The 27,956-nt window shown below is 46.0% G+C and overlaps 1 protein-coding gene across 2 annotated transcripts; it reads right to left on the bottom strand.

The window, feature by feature from the left end:
* Window positions 1-1,410: 1,410 nt before the first annotated feature.
* On the bottom strand, window positions 1,411-27,934 carry fech (ferrochelatase). 2 transcript variants are annotated; one of them, XM_041897327.2, is made up of 12 exons: window positions 27,733-27,934; window positions 26,535-26,658; window positions 25,756-25,875; window positions 23,496-23,644; window positions 20,908-21,042; window positions 19,443-19,549; window positions 15,498-15,596; window positions 14,361-14,468; window positions 10,113-10,277; window positions 7,026-7,085; window positions 3,424-3,597; window positions 1,411-2,622 (listed from the first exon to the last, which is right to left on the bottom strand). In XM_041897327.2, exons 1-11 carry the CDS (start codon window positions 27,770-27,772, stop codon window positions 3,466-3,468), a joined length of 1,239 nt encoding a protein of 412 aa, XP_041753261.1. In that variant the 5' UTR covers window positions 27,773-27,934; the 3' UTR covers window positions 1,411-2,622; window positions 3,424-3,465. The 2 variants fall into 2 exon arrangements, with proteins under 2 accessions (XP_041753261.1, XP_041753260.1); XM_041897326.2 differs by having other exon boundaries at window positions 1,411-3,597; window positions 27,733-27,933.
* Between the last annotated feature and the right edge of the window lie 22 nt (window positions 27,935-27,956).

Genomic DNA, 27,956 nt, shown 5'->3' on the forward strand with positions numbered 1-27,956 from the left:
CTCCCTCCTCTAATAGCCCCCCCTCCTCTAATAGCCCCCCCTCCCTCCTCTAATAGCCCACCCCTCCCTCCTCTAATAGCCCACCCCCCTCCCTCCTCTAATAGCCCACCCCCCTCCCTCCTCTAATAGCCCACCCCCTCCCTCCTCTAATAGCCCATCCCCCTCCCTCCTCTAATAGCCCATCCCCCCTCCCTCCTCTAATAGCCCGCCCCCCTCCCTCCTCTAATAGCCCATCCCCCTCCCTCCTCTAATAGCCCGCCCCCTCCCTCCTCTAATAGCCCATCCCCCTCCCTCCTCTAATAGCCCACCCCTCCCTCCTCTAATAGCCCATCCCCCTCCCTCCTCTAATAGCCCACCCCTCCCTCCTCTAATAGCCCACCCCCCCTCCCCCTAATAGCCCACCCCCCTCCCTCCTCTAATAGCCCATCCCCCCTCCCTCCTCTAATAGCCCATCATCCCCCTCCCTCCTCTAATAGCCCACCCCCCTCCCTCCTCTAATAGCCCACCCCCTCCCTCCTCTAATAGCCCATCCCCTCCCTCCTCTAATAGCCCACCCCCCTCCCTCCTCTAATAGCCCATCCCCCTCCCTCCTCTAATAGCCCATCCCCCCTCCCTCCTCTAATAGCCCACCCCCTCCCTCCTCTAATAGCCCACCCCCTCCCTCCTCTAATAGCCCATCCCCCCTCCCTCCTCTAATAGCCCATCCCCCTCCCTCCTCTAATAGCCCACCCCCCTCCCTCCTCTAATAGCCCACCCCTCCCTCCTCTAATAGCCCACCCCCTCTCAAAGCACCCTCCTCTAATAGCCCACCCCTCCCTCCTCACCCCCCCCTCTAATAGCCCATCCCCCCTCTAATAGCCCACCCCCCTCCTCTAATAGCCCACCCCCTCCCTCCTCTAATAGCCCATCCCCTCCCTCCTCTAATAGCCCATCCCCCCTCCCCTCCTCTAATAGCTCACCCCCTCCTCCTCTAATAGCCCATCCCCCTCCCTCCTCTAATAGTCCATCCCCCCTCCCTCCTCTAATAGCCCATCCCCCCTCCCTCCTCTAATAGCCCATCCCCCCTCCCTCCTCTAATAGCCCATCCCCCTCCCTCCTCTAATAGCCCATCCCCCTCCCTCCTCTAATAGCTCACCCCCTCCCTCCTCTAATAGCCCACCCCCTCCCTCCTCTAATAGTCCATCCCCCCTCCCTCCTCTAATAGCCCATCCCCCTCCCTCCTCTAATAGCCCATCCCCCCCCCTCCTCTAATAGCCCACCCCCCTCCTCTAATAGCCCATCCCCCTCCCTCCTCTAATAGCCCATCCCCCTCCCTCCTCTAATAGCCCATCCCCCTCCCTCCTCTAATAGCCCATCCCCTCCAGATGTAGGACTGGGTTGCTGAAGATCTTTGATGAAATGATGCAAATGTTTTCATGTTGTCCATTTTATTAGATTTGATGGAAGACTTGTTGTTAATGTTGTATTCCAGTAAAAATATATGACAAATAAATAAAACAACCACAAAAAAATGACAATGATGTAACATGAAGTGGCATCTCATACATATACACATCATATCTGTAAGGGATAATCAACGAGGGCTATGCGATCTACGGAAAATAATGACGTGGAAGGTGTGTTACAGTAGTTGCCGTGGTAACCAAACAAACAGACTTCCTCCTTTAGCTAACCAAACCATCAGTTCTAACTTGCTATTATGAAAATAGAATTCAACACTGCCAATGTTTTAAAATCGACTTTTGCTTTCAAAAGCAAACTCAAACATATAGAACATGTAAGAATGAACTAAAGCCATTGAATTCTACCGTGCTGATACGCCATGCGTTATAGGGAAATAATGCACGCTCTAGAATGTCCTTCAAGCCAAATCAGACACGAGTATTCAACAATGCCATTGTATAATGTCTTATTACACTATGGTATCCACACATCTAAAAACAAACCTCAATTCGTACACATCAAGATTCTTCAACATGGTTGATGACTTCTTAAATACATTAGAATCTGGATTGTGTTCAGCAGGCACGTTAACGGAAGAATATGCCCGAAACAGAGGCGTACTCTCCGAACTCGTCCAATATGAAACACTCATTTTCTTGTTTAGTTACGGTGTGCCCTGATGAACACGACCCTGGTAATTATCACATTTTAGTAAATTACATATAAAGCACAGAGTTGAATCCATAATGTTCAAAGAGAAAGTGTAAAAAGGCACGTTATGTCATGTTACTCTGAGTGCTTGACCGACCGAGGACAAAGGAGAAGCATGCTAGTCGCTAAGCATCTGTCTGTGTCTGTCTAAACAGCAGCAGCTATAACACAGTGCTATCAGCTCAGGTTAGGTGGACAAGGCCATGGAGACCATAGTTAGACTTTGACCGGTAGCAGGTTCAGAGCTGAGTGAGGCGAGGTGAGAGGCCGGCCGGGGAGAGACAGGGATGGGGGACCCTGCAGCACCGAAGCAGGGAGGTGAGAGGCCGGCCGGGGAGAGACAGGAATGGAGGACCCTGCAGCACCGAAGCAGGGAGGTGAGAGGCCGGCCGGGGATAGACAGGGACTCATGCAGGGGCAAGATGTGCAGCAGCACTTTGTAGAAGTGGTGCCAGGGGTGATGGTGCCCTATAAGAGATTAGAGGTCAGAGGAGAGGTAAGAGGAGGTTGCTGGGTGGGAGAGGTAAGAGCATCAACTCTGGATGAGAGGCTCTACAAGGATGGATGCAGGGATACTCTAAAGACAGAGAGGAGATACTAGAGGGTCTCAAAGCAGGGGACAGTCCTCCAGACTACAGAGAGGGTCTCAAAGCAGGGGACAGTCCTCCAGACACCAGAGAGGGTCTCAAAGCAGGGGACAGTCCTTCAGACACCAGAGAGGGTCTCAAAGCAGGGGACAGTCCTCCAGACACCAGAGAGGGTCTCAAAGCAGGGGACAGTCCTCCAGACTACAGAAAGGGTCTCAAAGAGACACTGTGGATGACATACCAAAATGGAGGGGGAGCACGCTTCACAACTGTCCCAGAGCATTGGCGTACAACCAACTGGACAAGCACCAGGTGAGAAAGGATACAGTTTCTCTTCATCTTTGAAAGGATTCTAGTTTTCCAGGGATTCAACGGATGGAATGTAAGCGAGCGGCTGGGGGACAAAATAAGTGCAACTCCTCTTCTCGTCACTGTGCGTACTGACAGCTTGTTTACTAGTTTGTCTGCTTCTTCTTATGGTGGTTACTTAGAAACGTGTGCTTGGTCCCGTAGTAACAGTTGGATGGAGAGTAGGGTGCCACAATTCTGGTGACTTTCTCAGAACTCCCAGCTTTTCCAGAAATCCCGGTTGGAAGAATCCAGGAATCAGGAAGAAATAAACAGGAAATTCAGAATCATCCAAGTAGGATTTCAGGGAAACCAGGACTTTTGAGATAGTAACCTGCAGTTTGCAACACTAGTAGATGGTTGAGGAGGAGGAGGGTCATTTCTGATTGGCGAAGAAGGCCTTGGTTTCTCCGCAGGTGGGGTTGGTACACAGTGGGCAGCGCAGGGTGAGCTGACGGGAGCAGGGCTCGTCTGACTTCAGGTGGGTTTGGACCAGGTCAGCGAGAGCCTGAGAGAGGAAGGCAAGGGTCAAAGTTTGGTTTATTTGTCATATATATATATATATATATATACACACAGTGAGGGAAAAAAGTTGTTGATCCCCTGCTGATTTTGTACGTTTGCCCACTGACAAAGACATGATCAGTCTATAATTTTAATGGTAGGTTTATTTGAACAGTAAGAAACAGAATAACAACAAAAAAATCCTGAAAAACGCATGTCAGAAATGTTATTAATTGATTTGCATTTTAATGAGGGAAATAAGTATTTGACCCCTCTGCAAAACATGACTTAGTACTTGGTGGCAAAACCCTTGTTGGCAATCACAGAGGTCAGACGTTTCTTGTAGTTGGCCACCAGGTTTGCACACATCTCAGGAGGGATTTTGTCGCACTCCTCTTTGCAGATCTTCTCCAAGTCATTAAGGTTGAGGCTGACGTTTGGCAACTTGAACCTTCAGCTCCCTCCACAGATTTTCTATGGGATTAAGGTCTGGAGACTGGCTAGGCCACTCCAGGACCTTAATGTGCTTCTTCTTGAGCCACTCCTTTGTTGCCTTGGCCGTGTGTTTTGGGTCATTGTCATGCTGGAATACCCATCCACGACCCATTTTCAATGCCCTGGCTGAGGGAAGGAGGTTCTCACCCAAGATTTGACGGTACATGGCGCCGTCCATCGTCCCTTTGATGCGGTGAAGTTGTCCTGTCCCTTTAGCAGAAAAACACCCCCAAAGCATAATGTTTCCACCTCCATGTTTGACGGTGCGGATGGTGTTCTTGGGGTCATAGGCAGCATTCCTCCTCCTCCAAACACGGCGAGTTGAGTTGATGCCAAAGAGTTCCATTTGGTCTCATCTGACCACAACACTTTCACCCAGTTCTCCTCTGAATCATTCAGATGTTCATTGGCAAACTTCAGATGGCCCTGTATATGTGCTTTCTTGAGCAGGGGGACCTTGCTTCGCTGCAGGATTTCAGTCCTTCACGGCGTAGTGTGTTACCAATTCTTTTCTTGGTGACTATGGTCCCAGCTGCCTTGATTGATTGCCTTCATTGACAAGATCCTCCCATGTAGTTCTGGGCTGATTCCTCACCGTTCTCATGATCATTGCAACTCCACGAGGTGAGATCTTGCATGGAGCCCCAGGCCGAGGGAGATTGACAGTTCTTTTGTGTTTCTTCCATTTGCGAATAATCGCACCAACTGTTGTCACCTTCTCACCAAGCTGCTTGGCTATGGTCTTGTAGCCCATTCCAGCCTTGTGTAGGTCTACAATCTTGTCCCTGACATCCTTGGAGAGCTCTTTGGTCTTGGCCATGGTGGAGAGTTTGGAATCTGATTGATTGATTGCTTCTGTGGACAGGTGTCTTTTATACAGGTAACAAGCTGAGATTAGGTGCACTCCCTTTAAGAGTGTGCTCCTAATCTCAGCTCGTTACCTGTATAAAAAGACACCTGGGAGCCAGAAATCTTTCTGATTGAGAATTAAATTGAAATGCAAATCAATTTATAACATTTTTGACATGCGTTTTTCTGGATTTTGTTGTTGTTATTCTGTCTCTCACTGTTCAAATAAACCTACCATTAAAATTATAGAGTGATCATTTCTTTGTCAGTTGGCAAATGTACAAAATCAGCAGGGGATCAAATACTTTTTTCTCTCACTGTATATAAAAAAAATACATTGAATTGCTTACCCATAAGCAACTTCACCATAAACAAAATGAACACCTCCAAAAAATAAATACACATTATAAATACATAGTACACAGAGTAGCCTAGAGAGTACACAGAGTAGCCTAGAGAGTACACAGAGTAGCCTAGAGAGTACACAGAGTAGCCTAGAGAGAAAGAAAGAGGGGGAGAGACAGAAAGAGAGCGAGACGGCCTTGTAGGAGCACTGAGTGTGGCCAGAGAGAGGGATGGTGAGGAGGGATAGGGCAATCCCTTTCTTAAACAGCTGTTCCCCGGGGCTTTCTTCCCAGCTCAGCTAGCTAGCTGGGGTCTGGTAGTGCTGCTCAGACCAACCACCCACAGTCCCCCTCTCTAAAACGAACCCCTCACAGAGAGTTAGAAGTCAGAGATCATGGAGGGGCTGCTGCGTCAAACGGCTCTCTGGACTGAACATCTTTGATCCCAGCGCCAATGTTTAAGTCTCACCATCTCTCCGAGTCCGAAGCGAGAAGCAGCACATGCTTGGAACTTACACTGGGGATATTGAATGAGCAACACTGCAACACTGACTGACTGCTTTATCCCATTGCTTGGGCTGTCTAGACATCCATTTTAAAAACGCAGGTCGCTAGAGCCATTTTGATGTAAGAAATAAACTGTATTCACCTTATTTTGGCTGATTTATGAGAGATATAGAAATGTATAGAAAATTCTTATTATTGTAGAGGAATGTATGTAAACGTCATTATGTTAAATATGTATATTAGAAGCCTTTTACAGCTGCTATTGTGACAACTGGTGGAAACCTACGGTTTACCTGTAAGAATATAGAATGAAGGGTTATGGGTAAAGATGGTGTCAGTAACGCATGAGGACAGCTGATTGACCTGATGGAAGACACCTAGCAGAGCAACAGTTTTCTACCATTTCTTTTGGATTTAAATTTGCACGTTGCTACTTATCATTTTGTACTTTGGGATTTGACCCTTTTGCTGTTCATACCACTTGGAACCCGTTTAACATTTTACATTTTAGTCATTTAGCAGACGCTCTTATCCAGAGCGACTTACAGTTAGTGAATACATATATATTTTTTTATACTGGCCCCCCCCCTGGGAAACGAACCCACAACCCTGGCGTTGCAAACGCCATGCTCTATCAACTGAGCTACATCCCTGCCGGCCATTCCCTCCCCTACCCTGGACCAATTGTGCGCCGCCCATGAGTCTCCCGGTCGCGGCCGGCTGCGACAGAGCCTGGATTCGAACCAGGATCTCTAGTGGCACAGTTTGCACTGCGATGCAGTGCCTTAGACCACTGCGCCACTCAGGAGTACAATGGATTACAATGCAGTCTTTTACCACAACGGACAATTAACTTGAGTGAGTAATAAATACATTTGAACTGCAACAGCAAAATCTCCTTTCATCTATGGAAACGTGTAAAGGAACCAAACCCGTATTAAAGGCGTTTACAGAAGAGGCCTTTCAGCATCTGGACCCTCAGTCACTACGTTAGATAACGCTACAAATCCTTTAACAGCTTCTAATTGAAGGCGGAAGCGGTTAACGGAATTAACAATCTGAGAATGACCAAGCCAAAAAACACCTGGAGTAGTTTCCACAGAAGAAGATTTACATGTAGGACCAGGCAGGGCTGGGCAAGTTCACAAAATGTAAGTTGGTGCTTTTGATAAGGACGCTTAGGCCCCCCTATGTACTGTGAAGAAAGCATTTCAGATATGTCCGTTTCCTCTCTTACCTGGAAAAAGATTGGGTTTCCATTCAGAGATTCAGCCCTTCGGATGTTTTCCACACCACACTGTGAGAGAACATATGACTTGGTTAACTCAGCACCACAACAAGCAGGAAGGTAAAACAACAGTCAGACATTGAATTCTCCTGTACAGTCAGTAATATTCTTGAGACTTTAGCCTGGTGGACGGGACAGTCTACTTTAAACTTCTATAGTGGTAGAATAAGGGTCCACAGACAAACACAACTCAATTCAACCTACAGAAACCATGTCCTCCTTTAATGACTCGGAAGAGTACCGTATTTTCCGCACCGGAGTATAAGCCGCAGCAGCTAAATTGAATGATATTGAATGATGTGTACATATATAAACCGCACTGGACTATAAGCCGCAGGTGTTTTAATGTTTAATTACCATATGTAAGGGTTCGTGCACAGAGGGGATTGTCGGGAAAGAGACAAACTGTCTCGCTCTCGTAATGTCTGTCTGTCTTGCTCTCGTTCTGTCTCTCGACCACTCTCGGTTCCACTTTTTACTATTTGCGCGCTACCTGTCTCACTCTTTTTCCGGCCTCCAGCTTTTCCTGCTGGAGCCCGCCGCTAAAGGTGGGGGGCGCGGACCGGTCATAGAGCCCATAGAGTTAAAGTTGGTGGACTGTAACCTGTAAAATCCATAGATTTAGGAGGTCTTCTAGTGGCCGTTAGCTGTAAAAATCCATAGATTAGCCGCACCGTTATATAAGCCGCAGGGTCGAAAAATTGGAAAAAAGGCGCGGCTTATAGTCCGAAAATTACGGTACACAGTCTACTGTAATATCAGTGACAGGTCTGGGATCAGTCTACTGTAATATCAGTGACAGGTCTGGGATCAGTCTACTGTAATATCAGTGACAGGTCTGGGATCAGTCTACTGTAATATCAGTGACAGGTCTGGGATCAGTCTACTGTAATATCAGTGACAGGTCTGGGATCAGTCTACTGTAATATCAGTGACAGGTCTGGGATCAGTCTACTGTAATATCAGTGACAGGTCTGGGATCAGTCTACTGTAATATCAGTGACAGGTCTGGGATCAGTCTACTGTAATATCAGTGACAGGTCTGGGATGAGTCTACTGTAATATCAGTGACAGGTCTGGGATGAGTCTACTGTAATATCAGTGACAGGTCTGGGATCAGTCTACTGTAATATCAGTGACAGGTCTGGGATGAGTCTACTGTAATATCAGTGACAGGTCTGGGATCAGTCTACTGTAATATCAGTGACAGGTCTGGGGATCAGTCTACTGTAATATCAGTGACAGGTCTGGGATGAGTCTACTGTAATATCAGTGACAGGTCTGGGATGAGTCTACTGTAATATCAGTGACAGGTCTGGGATCAGTCTACTGTAATATCAGTGACAGGTCTGGGATGAGTCTACTGTAATATCAGTGACAGGTCTGGGATCAGTCTACTGTAATATCAGTGACAGGTCTGGGATCAGTCTACTGTAATATCAGTGACAGGTCTGGGATCAGTCTACTGTAATATCAGTGACAGGTCTGGGATCAGTCTACTGTAATATCAGTGACAGGTCTGGCTACATACAGGGGCTCTGAGATCAGAAGCAGAGATAAACAACAAGTGGCTCCAGCTTTAGGGTTGGCCCTCAGGGAGGATGGGGTTCAAAAACCACTAGCTAGTCAAAGGAGAAGAGAGCCCTAGCAGGGACATCGCAGAGACTGATGACAGGGAGAGAGAGAGACGGAGAGAGACGAGAGAGAGACGGAGAGAGAGAGAGACGGCGAGAGAGAGACGGGGAGAAACGAGAGAGACGGAGAGAGAGAGACGGCGAGAGAGAGAGAGACGGAGAGAGAGAGAGAGACGGAGAGAGAGAGAGACGGAGAGAGACGAGAGAGACGGAGAGAGAGACGAGAGAGACGGAGAGAGAGAGACAGAGAGAGAGAGACAGAGACGGAGAGACGGAGACAGAGAGAGAGACGGAGAGAGAGAGAGACGAGAGAGAGAGAGAGACGGAGAGAGAGAGACGGAGAGAGAGAGACGGAGAGAGAGAGAGACGGAGAGAGAGAGAGACGGAGAGAGATGAGAGAGAGAAGGCGAGAGAGAGAAGGCGAGAGAGAGACGAGAGAGAGAGAGACGGGGAGAGACGGAGAGAGAGAGAGACGGCGAGAGAGAGACGGGGAGAGACGAGAGAGACTACGAGAGAGAGACGGAGAGAGAGAGAGACGGAGAGAGAGAGAGACGGAGAGAGACGGGGAGAGACTACGAGAGAGAGAGACGGGGAGAGACGAGACAGAGAGAGAGAGACGGGGAGAGACGAGACAGAGAGAGACGGGGAGAGAGAGAGAGACAGGGAGAGACGGCGAGAGAGAGAGAGACACGGAGAGAGACACGGGGAGAGAGGAGAGAAAGCCTAAAATGAACACCCGCCAAATGCAGGTAGATTTTGGCATTGGTAGGGTACGCACACACACACACTCTTCAGGACACTCTACTATTCTGCTTATATGTCAGAATCTTTGATGTAAGGACACTCTTTTCTAGATAACATCCGTCACGTATAATCTTCACTTCTCAGTTTTCCACATCATAATAACGTTATGGCATCGTCTTGTTAGGCAAGTAGTTAGGTAAGGAACACTCACTGACCTCACCCATCAAGAGGGAGTCTAGCTCACACAGACACATACCTCCTCTCCCAGCACCTGAGAGTACTCCATGTCCAGTTCACTCACACCTCAGTACAGTACCACATACCTCCTCTCCCAGCACCTGAGAGTACTCGACGTCCAGTTCACTCACACCTCAGTACAGTACCACATACCTCCTCTCCCAGCACCTGAGAGTACTCGACGTCCAGTTCACTCACACCTCAGTACAGTACCACATACCTCCTCTCCCAGCACCTGAGAGTACTCGACGTCCAGTTCACTCACACCTCAGTACAGTACCACATACCTCCTCTCCCAGCACCTGAGAGTACTCGACGTCCAGTTCACTCACACCTCAGTACAGTACCACATACCTCCTCTCCCAGCACCTGAGAGTACTCGACGTCCAGTTCACTCACACCTCAGTACAGTACCACATACCTCCTCTCCCAGCACCTGAGAGTACTCGATGTCCAGTTCATGCAGCGTCTCGATGTGGTCGCTGGTGAAGGCGATGGGGACCAGCAGAAGGTTCTTCTTCCCCCGCTCACACAGACCCTTGATGACATCGTCTGTCTGAGGGCCCAGCCATGGCATAGGACCCACCTAGGGAGGACAGAGACACAATCAAGTCAGATTTATTTGAAAAAGGGTTGCGACACCTAGAATTTCTCACGTATGTGGAAGCTAGGTGAATTTGCAACAGCACTAGGCTGCATTCAAAACATAATCTCCCCCTCGCCCACTTCTCCGTAACATGGTGGAGACTGACGCTCGAGTCTTTAACTTTCGGTTTTGGTCCACCAGCTTCAAACAGCAGGAAAAACTATATTTTGTGTTATTGAAAATATATTTCACAGCGATTTAGATGGTACAATGATTCCCTATACTATTCGGTGTTTGTTTTCTCACAAACTGAAATTGAGCGAACAGTGAAACATTTTCACAACCAGGAAATGACAGAGCGATTTCTACATTGGCCACTTGACCCGATTTCTACTAGATAAACACAGCTAAAGTTGAAACATCTTTCCCATTATGACAACAGACACCGCTCCGGCATCTGTTGTCATAGAAATCAATAGGCGAATATTACAGCCAATCACAACACTGGTGGGTAAGTAATACTGTGAAACACTATCATTCCACTATCACTGCAGATATATTACGGACATTTTCTGAAATGACAACGCAAAAAAAATTAAATTCACCTAAGTGCATTTCACATGGGTCACAACACACTTTCCATAATTAAAAAGGAATTAAATAATTCAGGCTTTTCAATTAAGACAGAGCATTAGATATGTGAATACATTAAGAGTTCTAATCAAATTGATAATATAGTATTTAAAAGATCCTTGCTGTTAAACTGCTGTGGCTGACCTAATTATTATGTGATGTGTCAGTTATGAAACCTGGTGAGGCCAGGGTTAGGGCCAGGGTTAGGGCCAGGGTTAGGGCCAGGGTTAGGGCCAGGGTTAGGGCCAGGGTTAGGGCCAGGGTTAGGGCCAGGGTTAGGGCCAGGGTTAGGGCCAGGGTTAGGGCCAGGGTTAGGGCCAGGGTTAGGGCCAGGGTTAGGGCCAGGGTTAGGGCCAGGGCCACCACATATAGACTGGCATTACATACTGATCACCACAGGTTTGGGTCTACATGTATCACATCAGATGCTGTCGGTCTGCTCTGTCTCAGCCCTGCGTTTAAACATCAATAATATCAATGATCTCAGCCCTGCGTTTAAACATCAATAATATAAATGATCTCAGCCCTGCGTTTAAATATCAATAATATCAATGATCTCAGCCCTGCGTTTAAACATCAATAATATCAATGATCTCAGCCATGTGACCACAGTGTAGTGTCCAATCAAAATGACATATTTTCACCAAATGGGTAAAATAAGTTAATTGTGCAGGTAATCCTCTAAGAAAACCAACGGTCCAATCCGCACGTCTCCATCATAATCCGTTCAGCAGTTATTTAAAGTTTTTACCCTTTCAGGATGGCCACAACTAGGCCAGAGGAACAAAGTCAGTCAAAAACCTGGAAGAATGTATTGCGTCAGCTAGGCTGGATGCGGTGTTAAGGCTACAGGACACCAGACAGGCTCACCTTCCTGTTGAACCCGTCCTCGTTCTTCTCCAATCAGCAGAACATAAAAACAATATAGGAGGTCAGATGGATATGGATTCATTTGGATTTTTTACCCGTTTTTCCTCCCCAATTTCGTGATATCCAATTAGCGGTTACAGTCTTGTCCCATCGCTGCAACTCCCGTACGGACTCGGGAGAGGCGAAGGTCGAGAGCCATGCGTCCTCCGAAACGCGATCCCTGCCAAGCCGCACTGCTTCTTGACACACTGCTCGCTTAGCCTGGAAGCCAGCCGCACCAATGTGTCGGAGGAAACGCCGTCCAGCAGGCTTGGCCCGCCACAAGGAGTCGCTAGAGCGCGACGGGACAAGGGAATCCCGGCCGGCCAAACCCTCCCCTAACACGGACGACGCTGGGCCAAATTGTGCGCCGCCTCATGGGTCTCCCGGTCGCGGCCGACTGCGACACAGCCTGGGATCGAACCCGGGTCTGTAGTGACGCCTCTATGGATACAGATTTTGAGACGACATGTAGCATTTTCATATTTTAGTACACGCTTTTCATACCAATTCAAAACTCCTGTTCTTTTTTCGAAGATTCCTCACAAAAACAAGCGCATCTCTGAAAATGTCAACGGAGCACTGAGCGTATAACCAAGCTTTTATTTTCAAAGCCTTTTACGTTTAATTCAGCTCGTGTCATGCTCATTTCGCTTTTTACGACCCGCGGAAACAACTTTGAAGACAACGACCGCAAAACGTAACATTCGTCTTGGTAAAATGTATTTTATAACAAAAGGAAGTACGATTTCATCACCAAAGCGCCTTTTCACTCATTCTGGGTTGAGTGGACCCCCTACACAGTGTTGTATCATGGATGGAGAAGCCTTTTCACTACAGTACAACAATACAGTCCTGAGCCAATGGCTCCGTGTGGTAGAGGTAACCATGAGGGTAGAAGTCATCTTAGCTTTGGGGCTGTAATTCTCTGCACCACAGATGAAAGACAGCATAGTGTGTGTTGGTGTGTGTGTGGTCCTTACCCTGGACTGCCAGACCAGACGGTAGGGGTTACAGTGTGTGGGGTCCTTACCCTGGACTGCCAGACCAGACGGTAGGGGTTACAGTGTGTGGGGTCCTTACCCTGGACTGCCAGACCAGACGGTAGGGGTTACAGTGTGGGGTCCTTACCCTGGACTGCCAGACCAGACGGTAGGGGTTACAGTGTGGGGTCCTTACCCTGGACTGCCAGACCAGACGGTAGGGGTTACAGTGTGGGGTCCTTACCCTGGACTGCCAGACCAGACGGTAGGGGTTACAGTGTGTGGTCCCTTACCCTGGACTGCCAGACCAGACGGTAGGGGTTACAGTGTGGGGTCCTTACCCTGGACTGCCAGACCAGACGGTAGGGGGTTACAGTGTGGGGTCCTTACCCTGGACTGCCAGACCAGACGGTAGGGGTTACAGTGTGGGGTCCTTACCCTGGACTGCCAGACCAGACGGTAGGGGGTTACAGTGTGGGGTCCTTACCCTGGACTGCCAGACCAGACGGTAGGGGTTACAGTGTGGGGTCCTTACCCTGGACTGCCAGACCAGACGGTAGGGGTTACAGTGTGTGGGGTCCTTTCCCTGGACTGCCAGACCAGACGGTAGGGGTTACAGTGTGGGGTCCTTACCCTGGACTGCCAGACCAGACGGTAGGGGTTACAGTGTGTGTGGTCCTTACCCTGGACTGCCAGACCAGACGGTAGGGGTTACAGTGTGGGGTCCTTACCTGGACTGCCAGACCAGACGGTAGGGGTTACAGTGTGGGGTCCTTACCCTGGACTGCCAGACCAGACGGTAGGGGTTACAGTGTGTGTGGTCCTTACCCTGGACTGCCAGACCAGACGGTAGGGGTTACAGTGTGGGGGTCCTTACCCTGGACTGCCAGACCAGACGGTAGGGGTTACAGTGTGTGTGGTCCTTACCCTGGACTGCCAGACCAGACGGTAGGGGTTACAGTGTGGGGTCCTTACCCTGGACTGCCAGACCAGACGGTAGGGGTTACAGTGTGTGTGGTCCTTACCCTGGACTGCCAGACCAGACGGTAGGGGTTACAGTGTGGGGTCCTTACCCTGGACTGCCAGACCAGACGGTAGGGGTTACAGTGTGTGGTCCTTACCCTGGACTGCCAGACCAGACGGTAGGGGTTACAGTGTGGGGTCCTTACCCTGGACTGCCAGACCAGACGGTAGGGGTTACAGTGTGGGGTCCTTACCCTGGACTGCCAGACCAGATGGTAGGGGTTACAGTGTGTGGTCCTTACCCTGGACTGCCAGACCAGACGGTAGGGGTTACAGTGTGGGGTCCTTACCCTGGACTGCCAGACCAGACGGTAGGGGTTACAGTGTGTGGGGGTCCTTACCCTGGACTGCCAGACCAGACGGTAGGGGTTACAGTGTGGGGTCCTTACCCTGGACTGCCAGACCAGACGGTAGGGGTTACAGTGTGTGGTCCTTACCCTGGACTGCCAGACCAGACGGTAGGGGTTACAGTGTGTGTGGTCCTTACCCTGGACTGCCAGACCAGACGGTAGGGGTTACAGTGTGGGGTCCTTACCCTGGACTGCCAGACCAGACGGTAGGGGTTACAGTGCTGTAGTCTTTCCATGACTCTCTGCACCGTGGCTCCAACCTCCTGAGGGTACGGATCTCCCCTGTTCACCACCTAGAGAGAGACAAGAATGAGACGGAAAACTAGCCTGGTTGACCATCTACACAGACAACTAGCCTGGTTGACAATCTATACAGACAACACTGAAAACTAGCCTGGTTGACCATCTACACAGAAAACTAGCCTGGTTGACAATCTACACAGACAACACTGAAAACTAGCCTGGTTGACCATCTACACAGACAACACTGAAAACTAGCCTGGTTGACCATCTTCACAGACAACACAGACAACTAGCCTGGTTGACAATCTACACAGACATTTACATTACATTTTAGTCATTTAGCAGACGCTCTTATCCAGAGCGACTTACAGTTAGTGAGTGCATACATTTTCATATTGGCCCCCCCCCCGTGGGAAACGAACCCACAACCCTGGCGTTGCAAGCGCCATGCTCTACCAACTGAGCTACAGGGGAGTACAGACAACAACACTTCTTTCTCAAGGAAATGTTGAAAGGAAAATGTATCAAATAAAATAAAATATATTTATGCATCCTTTTTCACGTCAACATAAAGTGCTTTTACTTATCAATGTTTATTTTTAGTAAAACACGTATCATGAATCTTCAAATGAAATCCTCAATTAGTAACGTCCTGATAACGTCTTAGAGGAATATGTATTCTACGAATGGTCAGTACTGTACTCACGAATACAGAGAGTACAACAAGACTGAACCATCAGACCTTTCTACTACAAAAAGTATCCATGTTTAATCTCCACTGATAACGTCTTGCATAAGAGTAGCTCCTCCCCCCTAGTAGGTCTAGCGTTCAAGAAATGCTGATGTCATGTGTAATGCTGATGTCATGAGTAATGCTGATGTCATGTGTAATGCTGATGTCATGTGTAATGCTGATGTCATGTGTAATGCTGATGTCATGTGTAATGCTGATGTCATGTGTAATGCTGATGTCATGTGTAATGCTGATGTCATGATTAGATGTCTGTCCTTAGCATGTAAAAAACAGGATTCTTTTTCTAATTCACTTGAACATGAATGGTCAGTAGTCCTGTACTCACAGACAAGGGTAGTGAGTGAGCTGAGAACAGGATCACCACATCCTCCCTCTTCTCTGGGGGAAACTTCTTCAGCTCGTTGAGGACATGCTGGGAGAAACACTGCAGGAGACAATACAGATACATTATTAGATATTTATGTCGTTATCAATAAAAAAGGTGCAGCATGTTCAAATTGGCTGCTGAGGTGCAAGGAGACCCCCAGCTCCGCTAAACCATTGACAACTACATGCCGTTTTCAAGGTATTGTTAAATAAATTTTATAACTAGTTGGTTTTAATATCATCACCTCTTTAAGAGTATAGTCAGAACTACACAATTCTGATTATTCCACATTTAGCTCTAACATCAGAATTATACAGAAAGTAACAGCATGTTTTTCATGACCAGTAAACTTCAATTGATCATGTATTTTCAGACACGTGAGGGAAGCCAGATCCATTTGGCATGTACAGTGCCTTACGAAAGTATTCGTAGCCCTTGACCTATTCCACATTGAACCTGAATTCAAAATTGATTAAATATGTCCCCCCCCCTCCCCTCCCCTCCCCCATCTACAAACAATAACCCATGATACCAATGTGAAAACATGTTTTTAGAAAATGTGGGGAATTGAAATACAGAAATCTCATTTACATAAGTATTCACACCCAAGTCAATAATTTGGAAGCGATTACAGCCGTTAGTCTTTCTGGGTAAGTCTATAAGAGCTTTCAACAACTGGATTGTGCAACATTTGCCCATTATTATTATTTTCAAAATTAACCAAGCTCTGTCAAATTGGTTGTTGATGATTGCTAGACAACCATTTTTCAAGTCATGCCATAGATTTCCAAGTATATTTAAGTCAAAACTGTAACTCGGCCACTCAGTAACATTCACCGTCTTCTTGCTAAGCAACTCCAGTGTAGATTTGGCCTTGTGTTTTAGGTTATTGTCCTGCTGAAAGGTGAATTCATCTCCCAGTGTCTGGTGGAAAGCAGAGTGAATCAGGTTTTCCTCTAGAATTTTGCCTGTGCTTAGCTCCATTTAGTTTATTTTTATCCTGAAAAACTCCCCAGTCGTTAATGATTACAAGCATACCCATAACATGATGCAGCCACCAATATGCATGAAAATATGGAGAGTGGTCCTAAGTAACGTGTTGTATTGGATTTGCCCGAAACATAACACTTTGGTATTCAGGACGAAAAGTGAATTGCTTTGTCACATTTCTTGCAGTATTGCTTTAGTGCCTTGTTGCAAACAGGATGCATGTTTTGAAATATTTTTATTCTGTACAGGCTTCCTTCTTTTCACTCTATCAATTAAGTTAGTATTGTGGAATAACTTCAATGTTGTTGATCCATCTTCAGTTTTCTCCTATCACAGCCATTAAACTCTAATTGTTTTAAAGTCACCATTGGCCTCATGGTGAAATCCCTGAGCGGTTTCCTTCCTCTCCGGCAACTGAGTTAGGAAGGACACCTGTATCTTTGTAATGACTGGGTGTATTGATACACCATCCAACGTGTAATTAATAACTTCCCCATGCTCAAAGGGTCAATGTCTGCTTTCTTATTTTGACCCATCTACATTGTAGTCATTTAGCAGAGGCTCTTATCCAGAGCGACTTACAGTTAGTGAGTGCATACTTATTTTTATTTTATTTTAATCTACCAATAGGTGCCCTTCTTTGCAAGGCATTGGAAAACCTCCCTGGTCTTTGTGGTTGAATTTGTGTTTGAAATTCACTGCTCGACTGAGGGACCGTACAGATAATTGTATATGTGGGGTACAGAGATGAGGTAGTCATTCAAAATTCATGTTAAACACTATTATTGTACACAAAATCTAATTTGATTGGTCACATACACATATTTAGCAGATGTTATTGCGGGGTGTAGCGAAAGGAGGCTTGCAAGAGTGAGTCCATGCAACTTATTACGTGACTTGTTAAGCAAATATTTACTCCTGAACTTATTTAGGCATGCCATAACAAAGGGATTGAATACTTATTGACTTAAGACATTTCAGCTTTTCATTTTTTATTAATTTGTAAATATTTCGAAAAACATAATTCCATTTTGACATTAGGGGGCATTATTTGTAGGCCAGTGACAATAAATCTCAATTTAATCCATTTTAAATTCAGGCTGTAACCCCTTTACATTTTCCACATGATGTGTATGAACACTTTCTGAAGGCACTGTAGCTAGCTAGCTAGCTAAGCAAACAACGTGTAATTTAGCTGGCTTCATCAGAGATCACGCTTTTGGAAAGAGCTTGACATCGCCAAATCCTCATCCGACTGGCATCTTTACCAGGACTACTGTCACCAACACTATAGCTGGCAAGCAAATCAAACAATATTTGGATATAGCCATCTAGTTTATCCCCTGAAAGTTAGCTCGTTAACTAGCCATATTGAAGTGATCGGTTATCTAGCTAGTCAATTTGACGTGGTCCATCAATCAATGTAGCCCATCATGTCTGTCAGCAGCAATCGTGATTAAACACTTAAAGACAATGTTGAAAAGGGGATAAAGTTAGCTAACTTCGCTAGGTAGCCCTACGTTGGTTGGAGAACAAAGTACATTAGGTCTACTTACCACTATATGTTTAGCCAACTGTACAAAGCTTCTACCGGAAGCTTGCAAAGTAAACATTATCGGCAAATGCGCCCTTCTGCTGCTTGACAGGCAGAGCCCACAAAGGATTGGAAACTAACCTAAACCACTCATACTTGTCAGGGATAGTTCACTTTTATTTTATATCACTCAAATTTCCAATTAATGTTGGCCGATATTGTGAGGCTACCGTCACGCATCTGAAATTACATGATCAATTGATGTTTACGGATCATGAAAAGCATGCGCTTACTTGCTGTTGTGTAGCCTATAACTCTGATGATGATGATAGAGCTAAAATGTGAGCAATTGCGTTGCGTGGAAAAATCTGAAATGTGTAGTTCTGACTATACTCTTCAAGAGGTGACGATATTACGACCAAATAGTTAAAACATTTATTTAACAATCCCTTGAAAACGGCACACAGTTGTCAATGGTTTTAGCCGAGCTGCAGGTAGAAGAAACATGTTGGACAAAAGTTCTGGAAGTCCCTCCTTGTTTCAGTCAGTTTTCTTCCCATTTGGTGCCTAGTGAACACCTTTCTGGCGTAGGACGAGATGTCCTAGAGATGCTCTTTTTAACCTCGCTCGTTAATTCGGACTCAAGTTTTCACTTTCGTTTCCACTAGAACAGAAACGGAGTCTGTGAAATAGTTACATGAACTATCTATACTAGGACTGCCTCGGACTTCACCGCTAGGCTTTTTAAAAAACGACACCGGGCTGATATCTGGAGAGAACAGGTGTATGTCACAAATAGCACCCTATCCCCTACAGTGCATTACTTTAGACCAGAGCCCTGTTGACCCTGTTAAAACTAGTGGACTATATAGAGAATAGGATACCATCCCGGAAGCAAGCAACATGGCCGCCTAGCGACTGCTTTTGACCAGAGCCCTATGGGTACCATGTAACGGAATAGGGTTCTATTGCAGACACAGCTAAATTACAAGGCAGGAAGGGAATCACATTATTGTCCAGATATATCCATGACATCACGTTCTGTTCTGGCCTTAAAAATGCTGATTTAACTGCGACTACAGTTCAAATTAACCTAGAGTAACATCATGGACTTAAGTGCAGACTCTTCAATGAGGGCAATGGGTGACTCCAGAAATAGCAATGCGTCTTCCCATTTAGGAGTTAACCCTGATTCAAGTTAGTCGTTGTTCTTTCTTAACCTCAGAGATTACAACATTCTGATAATGTGAGTGGATTTGCCATCCAAAATGTAAAAAAAACAAAAAAAAAACACATTGAGGTTATCAGTCAGAGCGAATTGAGACCCCTGCAACTTCCGTGCGGAATCATTTTGAATGTTGACAGTTAGAGTGTCTCACCTCGACCAGCAGGGGGTGTGTGGGCCAGCGGTCGATGACGCTCCACCTCATCTTAGGCCTGTCTGCTCTGCCGCTGTAGTACCGGTAGATAGCATTCAGACTACTGCCTGTCAGATACAGAACACACCATTCCAATGAGATTACATATTTTCACTGCGACCCCCTGTTCACTGCGACCCCCTGTTCACTGCGGCCCCCTGTTCACTGCGGCCCCCTGTTCACTGCGGCCCCCTGTTCACTGCGGCCCCCTGTTCACTGCGGCCCCCTGTTCACTGCGGCCCCCTGTTCACTGCGGCCCCCTGTTCACTGCGGCCCCCCTGTTCACTCGGCCCCCCTGTTCACTGCGACCCCCTGTTCACTGCGACCCCCTGTTCACTGCGACCCCCTGTTCACTGCGACCCCCTGTTCACTGCGACCAAGTCAGAGAATGGGGAAAGGGCATAGAGACAAAACGTCGGTTGAGAAATCAAATCAATCACATGTATTTATAAAACCTCTCAACAGTTTTACACAGTACTTTACAAAAGTAATACTAAGTGGATGGGATGCAGGGTGTGGCGTGTTCAGTCACCCTGTGGTCTTTTTGTATTGATAAGAACAAGACTAGGTCAGCTTATCAGTAACTCCCAGGCCAAGACTAACTACACTCATAATAGCTGAAAGACTCAAGATGTGAGAGGGGTGACAGGTCCAGAACAGGGACCGTAGTGGATGAGATGAGATGAGATGCCCCTTGACAATGTGAAGCACTATGAGGACATGGAAAAGAGCTATGTAAATCCAACTTATATTAGGGAAGGTGGGGCCCAGTCTTACCTGTGGTAGAGCAGCTGTACTGTGGGTACTGGGTGAAGGAAGGTGGGGCCCAGTCTTACCTGTGGTAGAGCAGCTGTACTGTGGGTACTGGGTGAAGGAAGGTGGGGCCCAGTCTTACCTGTGGTAGAGCAGCTGTACTGTGGGTACTGGGTGAAGGAAGGTGGGGCCCAGTCTTACCTGTGGTAGAGCAGCTGTACTGTGGGTACTGGGTGAAGGAAGGTGGGGCCCAGTCTTACCTGTGGTAGAGCAGCTGTACTGTGGGTACTGGGTGAAGGAAGGTGGGGCCCAGTCTTACCTGTGGTAGAGCAGCTGTACTGTGGTTACTGGGTGAAGGAAGGTGGGGCCCAGTCTTACCTGTGGTAGAGCAGCTGTACTGTGGGTACTGGGTGAGGGAAGGTGGGGCCCAGTCTTACCTGTGGTAGAGCAGCTGTACTGTGGGTACTGGGTGAAGGAAGGTGGGGCCCAGTCTTACCTGTGGTAGAGCAGCTGTACTGTGGGTACAGGGTGAAGGAAGGTGGGGCCCAGTCTTACCTGTGGTAGAGCAGCTGTACTGTGGGTACTGGGTGAAGGAAGGTGGGGCCCAGTCTTACCTGTGGTAGAGCAGCTGTACTGTGGGTACTGGGTGAAGGAAGGTGGGGCCCAGTCTTACCTGTGGTAGAGCAGCTGTACTGTGGGTACTGGGTGAAGGCCACTGCTCTCTCAACCCCATCCTTCTCCATCTCCTCGATAGCCTCCTCGGTCAGAGGATGCACGTAGCGGAACCCTATGTAGAACTTGTGAGGAGCTGTAGACAAACAAACAAACAAACAAACAAACATACATAAGCGAGTGCTGTAAAGTTGATTATATGGCAGCCCTTATTCCACATCTACCATCTAAGCATTAGTCAAATGGATAATAGACTTACACTTAGGGAATAGAATTTGAATTAGGCCATCTATGAGCTATCCAAGTTACACAAGACCACTCTGTTTGGCCTAAGACGGGCCTCCGTAAAGCCTTATCAGTAAGGTGTGGTGTAGGGGTGTGGCGAAAACACGCCACTCTATCTCCCCACCACACCCAGCCAGAGTCAACGACTGTTACGACACGACAGTGGTGAGACATAAAGTAACCAGCACATCTTAACACTACAAAGTCAACTTCTCAGCCTGTTTGTTTTGGGGACTGTGGCCACTTGTGTAGCCCAGGGTCAGTGCTGCTGCCTAAAACATATCAAAGCTAGCTAGCGGTGTTTGTGAGTTTGAATGTGACACGCTCTCCTTCCACTCACACCCATCTGCAGGCACATTATGGGACAGGCCAGGTAATCAGCAATTATTAAAATACAAACTTTTTTTTTTTTTTTAAGGGTGCGACCAATCAGCCACGAGCTCTGGGCATGCTCTGCCAAAGCATTTTTAATTTCCTTCATCACGGTTCTTTTAATTAGGCTTTAATTATTCTGTTGTATTTATTTAGCCGACCCCACCACTAATGATATGAGTCCAAGAAAAAGGTCACAGCCCGTTTGATTGATGTCAAGACAACCAATAAGCCCATGCAGCAGCACCAGAGACTTTGATTTCTATTTTACATTTTAGTCATTTAGCAGACGCTCTTATCCAGAGCGACTTACAGGAGCAATTAGGGTTAAGTGCCTTGCTTAAGGGCACATCGACAGATTTTTCACCTAGTCGGCTCAGGGATTAGAACCAGCGACCTTTCGGTTACTGGCACAACGCTCTTACCCACTAAGCTACCTGAGAAGTTTGTAACTGTACCTAAAGTTGCTCGATCAACTCTAAAATGTGAGCGCAACAGAGCCAGTTACAATTGAAGTATCTGATCATCAATAGATTAGAGAAAAACAAAAAGGTATTTTGTTTTTTTAAACACAGAAACTGCCTATCATCAGCTAGGTCCTTCACCTACGACAGTGTTCCCCAACTGGCGGCCCACGGGCGGTTTTATTTCGTTTTCTGAGCAAAAATAAATACTTTACCAAAAACATTGTTGGACATAAAAGACTAAAGTAAACAGGAAGTCAGCACCAAGTGATTTTAATTTAGGAAATCTGTTCCAAAGTATTCCCTCGCATAAGAGAGAGATATGTGATCATATACAAATGTAAGCAAGGTTTGAAAATATTGTTTTAGTCAAATATTATTTCTGTTTGGGCTTCTTGCAGTCAACAAGTTATTTGTAATTATGTTCCGGCCCCATGACCATCCACACAAGAAAATAAATAAAAATCGGCCCGCGTCTGAATCTAGTTGATGATCTCTGGCCTACGACATGTTGGGTCAATGTTAAAGCTTCCTACGATAGCCTACTTCAAAACCAAATGGTATACAGTCACTAATGTAGATGGGGTGTTTATGAAATGATACTTTTAAATAAAACAATGTATGGAGCCAATTTGGATAGGCAGTTTCTTTTCCTGTGAACGTCGAGCGAATTTTAGTGGAGCAGGGGAAAGGACATTGAGCTTCGGAGCGATGCACAAAGACTGAGTGCTGAGTGGGATTTCCGACTGCTCAACTCTGCTCACATACTCTGGACCAAATCATGTGCTGGTGCCACCAACTGAAAAAGTTAGCAGCACCAGAACCCTTATGTATGGGCTATGAAGTGTTATGTATGGGCTATGAAGTGTTACGTATGGGCTATGAAGTGTTACGTATGGGCTATGAAGTGTTACGTATGGGCTATGAAGTGTTACGTATGGGCTATGAAGTGTTACGTATGGGCTATGAAGTGTTACGTATGGGCTATGAAGTGTTACGTATGGGCTATGAAGTGTTACGTATGGGCTATGAAGTGTTACGTATGGGCTATGAAGTGTTACGTATGGGCTATGAAGTGTTACGTATGGGCTATGAAGTGTTACGTATGGGCTATGAAGTGTTACGTATGGGCTATGAAGTGTTACGTATGGGCTATGAAGTGTTACGTATGGGATATGAAGTGTTACGTATGGGCTATGAAGTGTTACGTATGGGCTATGAAGTGTTACGTATGGGCTATGAAGTGTTACGTATGGGATATGAAGTGTTACGTATGGGATATGAAGTGTTACGTATGGGATATGAAGTGTTACGTATGGGATATGAAGTGTTACGTATGGGATATGAAGTGTTACGTATGGTATATGAAGTGTTACGTATGGGATATGAAGTGTTACGTATGGGATATGAAGTGTTACGTATGGGATATGAAGTGTTATGTATGGGATATGAAGTGTTATGGTCTGACCCGTTTCCGGACACATCTCATCCAGCAGTTTGACCATGCCCTCTCCTTGCATGGTGGTCCAGGCCTTGATGGGGGAGCCTCCTCCGATCCGGCTGTACTGCTCCTGGATCTTAGGGGTACGCCGTTTCGCTATGAACGGCCCCAGTCGACTGAGGAGGAAGAGAGAGATTCACATCGTCATAAATCACGTCAACTCTTGGAGTAATAAATGAAGCCTGGTCCATTTGGAAAGTATTCAGACCCCTTGACTTTTTCTACATTTTGTTACGTTACAGCCTTATTCTAAAATGGATTAAATAGTTTCCCCCCCCCTCATCAATCTACACACAATAAATGACAGTTTTTGCAAATAAAAAAACAAATAAAATAAATACTGAAATATTACATTTACATAAGTATTCAGACCCTTTACTCAGTACTTTGTTGAAGCACCTTTGGCAGCGATTACAGCCTAGAGTCTTCTTGGGTATGACACTACAAGGTTGGCACACCTGTATTTGGGGAGATTCTCCCATTCTTCTCTGCAGATCCTCTCAAGCTCTGTCAGGTTGGATGTGGAGCGTCGCTGCACAGCTATTTTCAGGTCTCTCCAGAGATGTTAGATCGGGTTCAAGTCCGGGCTCTTGCTGGGCCACTCAAGGACATTCAGAGACTTGTCCCGAAGCCACTCCTGCGTTGTCTTGGCTGTGTGCTTAGGGTCGTTGTCCTGTTGGAAGGTGAACCTTCACCCCAGTCTGAGGTCCTGAGTGCACTATAGCAGGTTTTCATCAAGGATCTCTCTGTACTTTGCTCCGTTCATCTTTCCCTCGATCCTGACTAGTCTCCCAGTCCCTGCCGCTGAAAAACATCCCCACAGCATGATGCTGCCACCACCATGCTTCACCGTAGGGATGGTGCCAGGTTTCCTCCAGACGTGACGCTTGGCATTCAGGCCAAAGAGTTCAATCTTGGTTTCATCAGACCAGAGGATCTTGTTTCTCATGGTCTGAGAGTCCTTTAGGTGCCTTTTGGCAAACCCCAAGCGAGCTGTCATGTGCCTTTTACTGAGGAGTGGCTTCCGTCTGGCCACTCTACCATAAAGGCCTGATTGGTGGAGTGCTGCAGAGATGGTTGTCCTTCTGGAAGTTTCTCCCATCTCCACAGAGGAATTCTGGAGCTTTGTCAAAGTGACCATTAGGTTCTTGGTCACCTCCCTGACTAAGGCCCTTCTCCCCCGATTGCTCAGTTTGGCCGGGCGGCCAGCTCTAGGAAGAGTCTTGGTGGTTCCAAACTCCTTCTTCCATTTCAAGACATTTCAGCTTTACATTACAACTATTTTCTAAAAATGTTCTACAAACAAAATTCCACTTTGACATTATGGGGTATTGTGTGTAGGTCAGCGTCAGGTCAATTTAATAACATTTTTAAATGAATGCTTTAACACAACAAAATGTGGAAAAAGTATAAGGGTGTCAATACTTTCTGAAGGCGCTGTATGTATGCATGCATTACATTTTGTTTGTAGAACATTTTAGAAATGAATTAAATATGTAAAGCTGAAATGTCTTGAGTCAATAAGTATTCAACCCCTTTGATATGGCAAGCCTAAATAAGTTGAGGAGTACAAATGTGCTTAACAAGTCACATAAGTTGCATGGACTCATTCCGTGTTCAATAATCGTGTTTAACATGATCTTTGAACGACTACCTTCTCTGTACTTCACACATACAATTATCTGCAAGGTCCCTCAATAATCAAGTAATGAATTTATGGGCACCTATTGGTAGATGTGTGTACCTTTTTTTTTTTTTAAACAAATATTTCCCCCCAAAAAAAACACAACAGACATTGAATAACCCTTTGAGCATGGTGAAGTTATTAAATCAGGCTTTGGATGGGGTATCGGTACACCCAGTCACTGCAAAGATACAGGCATCCTTCCTAACTCAGTTGCCGGAGAGGAAGGAAACTGTTCAGGAATTTCACCAATGAGAGTTTTATGGCTGTGATATGAAAAAACAGGGACGTAAATGAATTTGTGCACAACATTTGAGAGAAATAAGCTTTTTGTGCGTATGGAACATTTCTATCTATCTATCTATCCATGGCAAGACGGCACAATCAGATCTTGGGCCAGGCAAACATAAATGTACTTGAGCACTCAAAACCTTAATCCCAGGCCAAACAGAGCTGACAAATATCTCCCCTTTGCTGTACAATGATCTGCTTTGTGTTGTTGCTCTTGAATGTGTGTGTGTGTGTTTGTGTGAGTACACTTACTTCTGAACAGGAAGCTTCATCAGATCGGTGTCGGAGAAGAGGCGCAGCAGGAAATCATGAACATCGTCCAGTTTCTCAGGTCCTCCCATGTTCATCATCAGAATCCCTGTTTTGGGCTTTCTGCAAGGATATGTATAGTACTACATTAATACTGTATCATTATTTAGAATTGAAACAGCCATGCAGATATATATATCCCTTGTATAACTCTGATATCTAGGCATGTATCCAGAAAGAGCTGCTGTGCCATTGGAAGACATGGAGCAAGGCCGTATGAAGGATCTACCACATACATAACCAACTGGTACGCATCAGTCTTTGTCCCAAAATTAGGCCTATACTACTATACTATACTGTGGACCAGAGTAGGTATTTCCCCAGGCACACACAAACTTAGATGGCACACACAAACTTCTAGTTTGTTCTTGCTCAGTCTTACATTTATTGAATCCAATAAAGCTCAGCGTGGCCTTACGTTTTGGCTGCTGCCTTTTTTAAAAGAGACCCCCATCTCTTCATTGGACTTCAGTCTGCAATACTTTTTTTGGGTGTAATCAATGCAGCTCACATACACAGCTTTATGCATCTGCGTTTGTTTTGCTTGGTGCAGGGCTCCCGACCTCAATATAGTCCTTTCATCGACATAGAAGAATAGGCTTGTGTCTACATGCAGAGGAGTTACTCACTCAACACATTTGGTTATGAATGATGACAGGGTACGAGAGATAACTTGAATCAAAGGGATATTTAGTCCCTCTATCTAGTCTATTGTACTGGACCTGCTTTCCACAGCTTCTGGGGTTGCAGTGGAGGCTGGCTGGGCGAAGGCTGCAGCGGTTGCAGTAGACTGTCTTCTGAGAGATGTCGTAACACACATCCTTATGGTATTACTGCACCTGGCAACTGAAGGGGAGAGAGGTGGCAAGATGAAAGTCAATCAGATGATTCAATTGATCTGCTTCCTTCTAAGCCTAAAACAGATAGGAAAAACATGACATTTTAGAATCATATTGAAAAAACATTATTTCTAGAATTATTTCTAGCCATTAGCAACATGTATTATCTGTCAAGCTTGGGAGCAGCAACTTTAGTATTTGTTATTAAGAATAGCTTTAGTAGACTAACAGTAACTACCACGGGGGACCAGTTTGAAAAAAACAAAAAATTACACAAATATATATATATATATATATATATATATTCACTAACTGTAAGTCGCTCTGGATAAGAGCGTCTGCTAAATGACTAAAATGTAAATGTACCAATATACATTTATAATTGGCTGCAGTAACAATCAGAGGACACTAAGTGGCGCATGGTTATGCAAGTTGACAAATGTCAGTTGTGTAACTTTGAATTGCATTAGCTGACGACAGCCTAAATTTTAGCCGAACCATGGTCATGAATAGCCTTTTTTTCACAATTAAATAGTAACTCCAGTTAAAGCTCAATAATATTATCTAAAACAGTTTGACAAAGGTTTACTAAACATTAGTTAGATGTGGTTAGTCCTCAAGCAAGCCAGCTACGGTTAGAAGCACTAACGTTCCTAGCTAGTTAGCTATCGACTTGTCGACTGGGCATATTATTGCAATTAAATTAAATATGATTTACTTAAATAAATAGTGCTAGTGTAACGCTATATCTTGAGGCATCAGTGAAGTTCGGTCTCTCACGAAATACCTTACTCATTCACAACCTGAAGGTTAAAAAGGCAATGCTAGTTAGTGGACTAGCTAGCGAGTGTGGTAAAGGGCATGTTAGTGGGCAATAGAAGTTAGCTTGCTAGCATTTGGCTGTTAGCCGGCCAGCAAATGCATGTCAAAGACACTAGTAACTTTTGTTTGTGTTCATGTTTCTCGTGCTGCTGCTGCTGCTAACTTGCTAGCTAACCAACAACTTCTGCATTACCAGTTAGTTATCTGTATAGCTAGCTCGCTAACATTAGCAAAAAGTTGCTAGCTACCATCCACTTACGTTGAATGAGCCGACTCGCGCTTCCCAAAACTGACATCATGTTTCGTTAGCGTCCCTTTCACACGTTCAAATGGACGAGTGCTTTGATCCAGTCGGCGGATCCTATTTCTTGTCTTTCTAACAAATTGCGTGCTCGCTAACTAAATTCCTTCCAGCCTCTACACCCGAGGATTGACACTAACAGCCCTCGTCATGCGTGTTTACAAGCTACGCCCAGTGCTCTT

Source organism: Coregonus clupeaformis, chromosome 15, assembly GCF_020615455.1.
Source record: "Coregonus clupeaformis isolate EN_2021a chromosome 15, ASM2061545v1, whole genome shotgun sequence".
NCBI classification, from domain to species: Eukaryota; Metazoa; Chordata; class Actinopteri; order Salmoniformes; family Salmonidae; genus Coregonus; species Coregonus clupeaformis.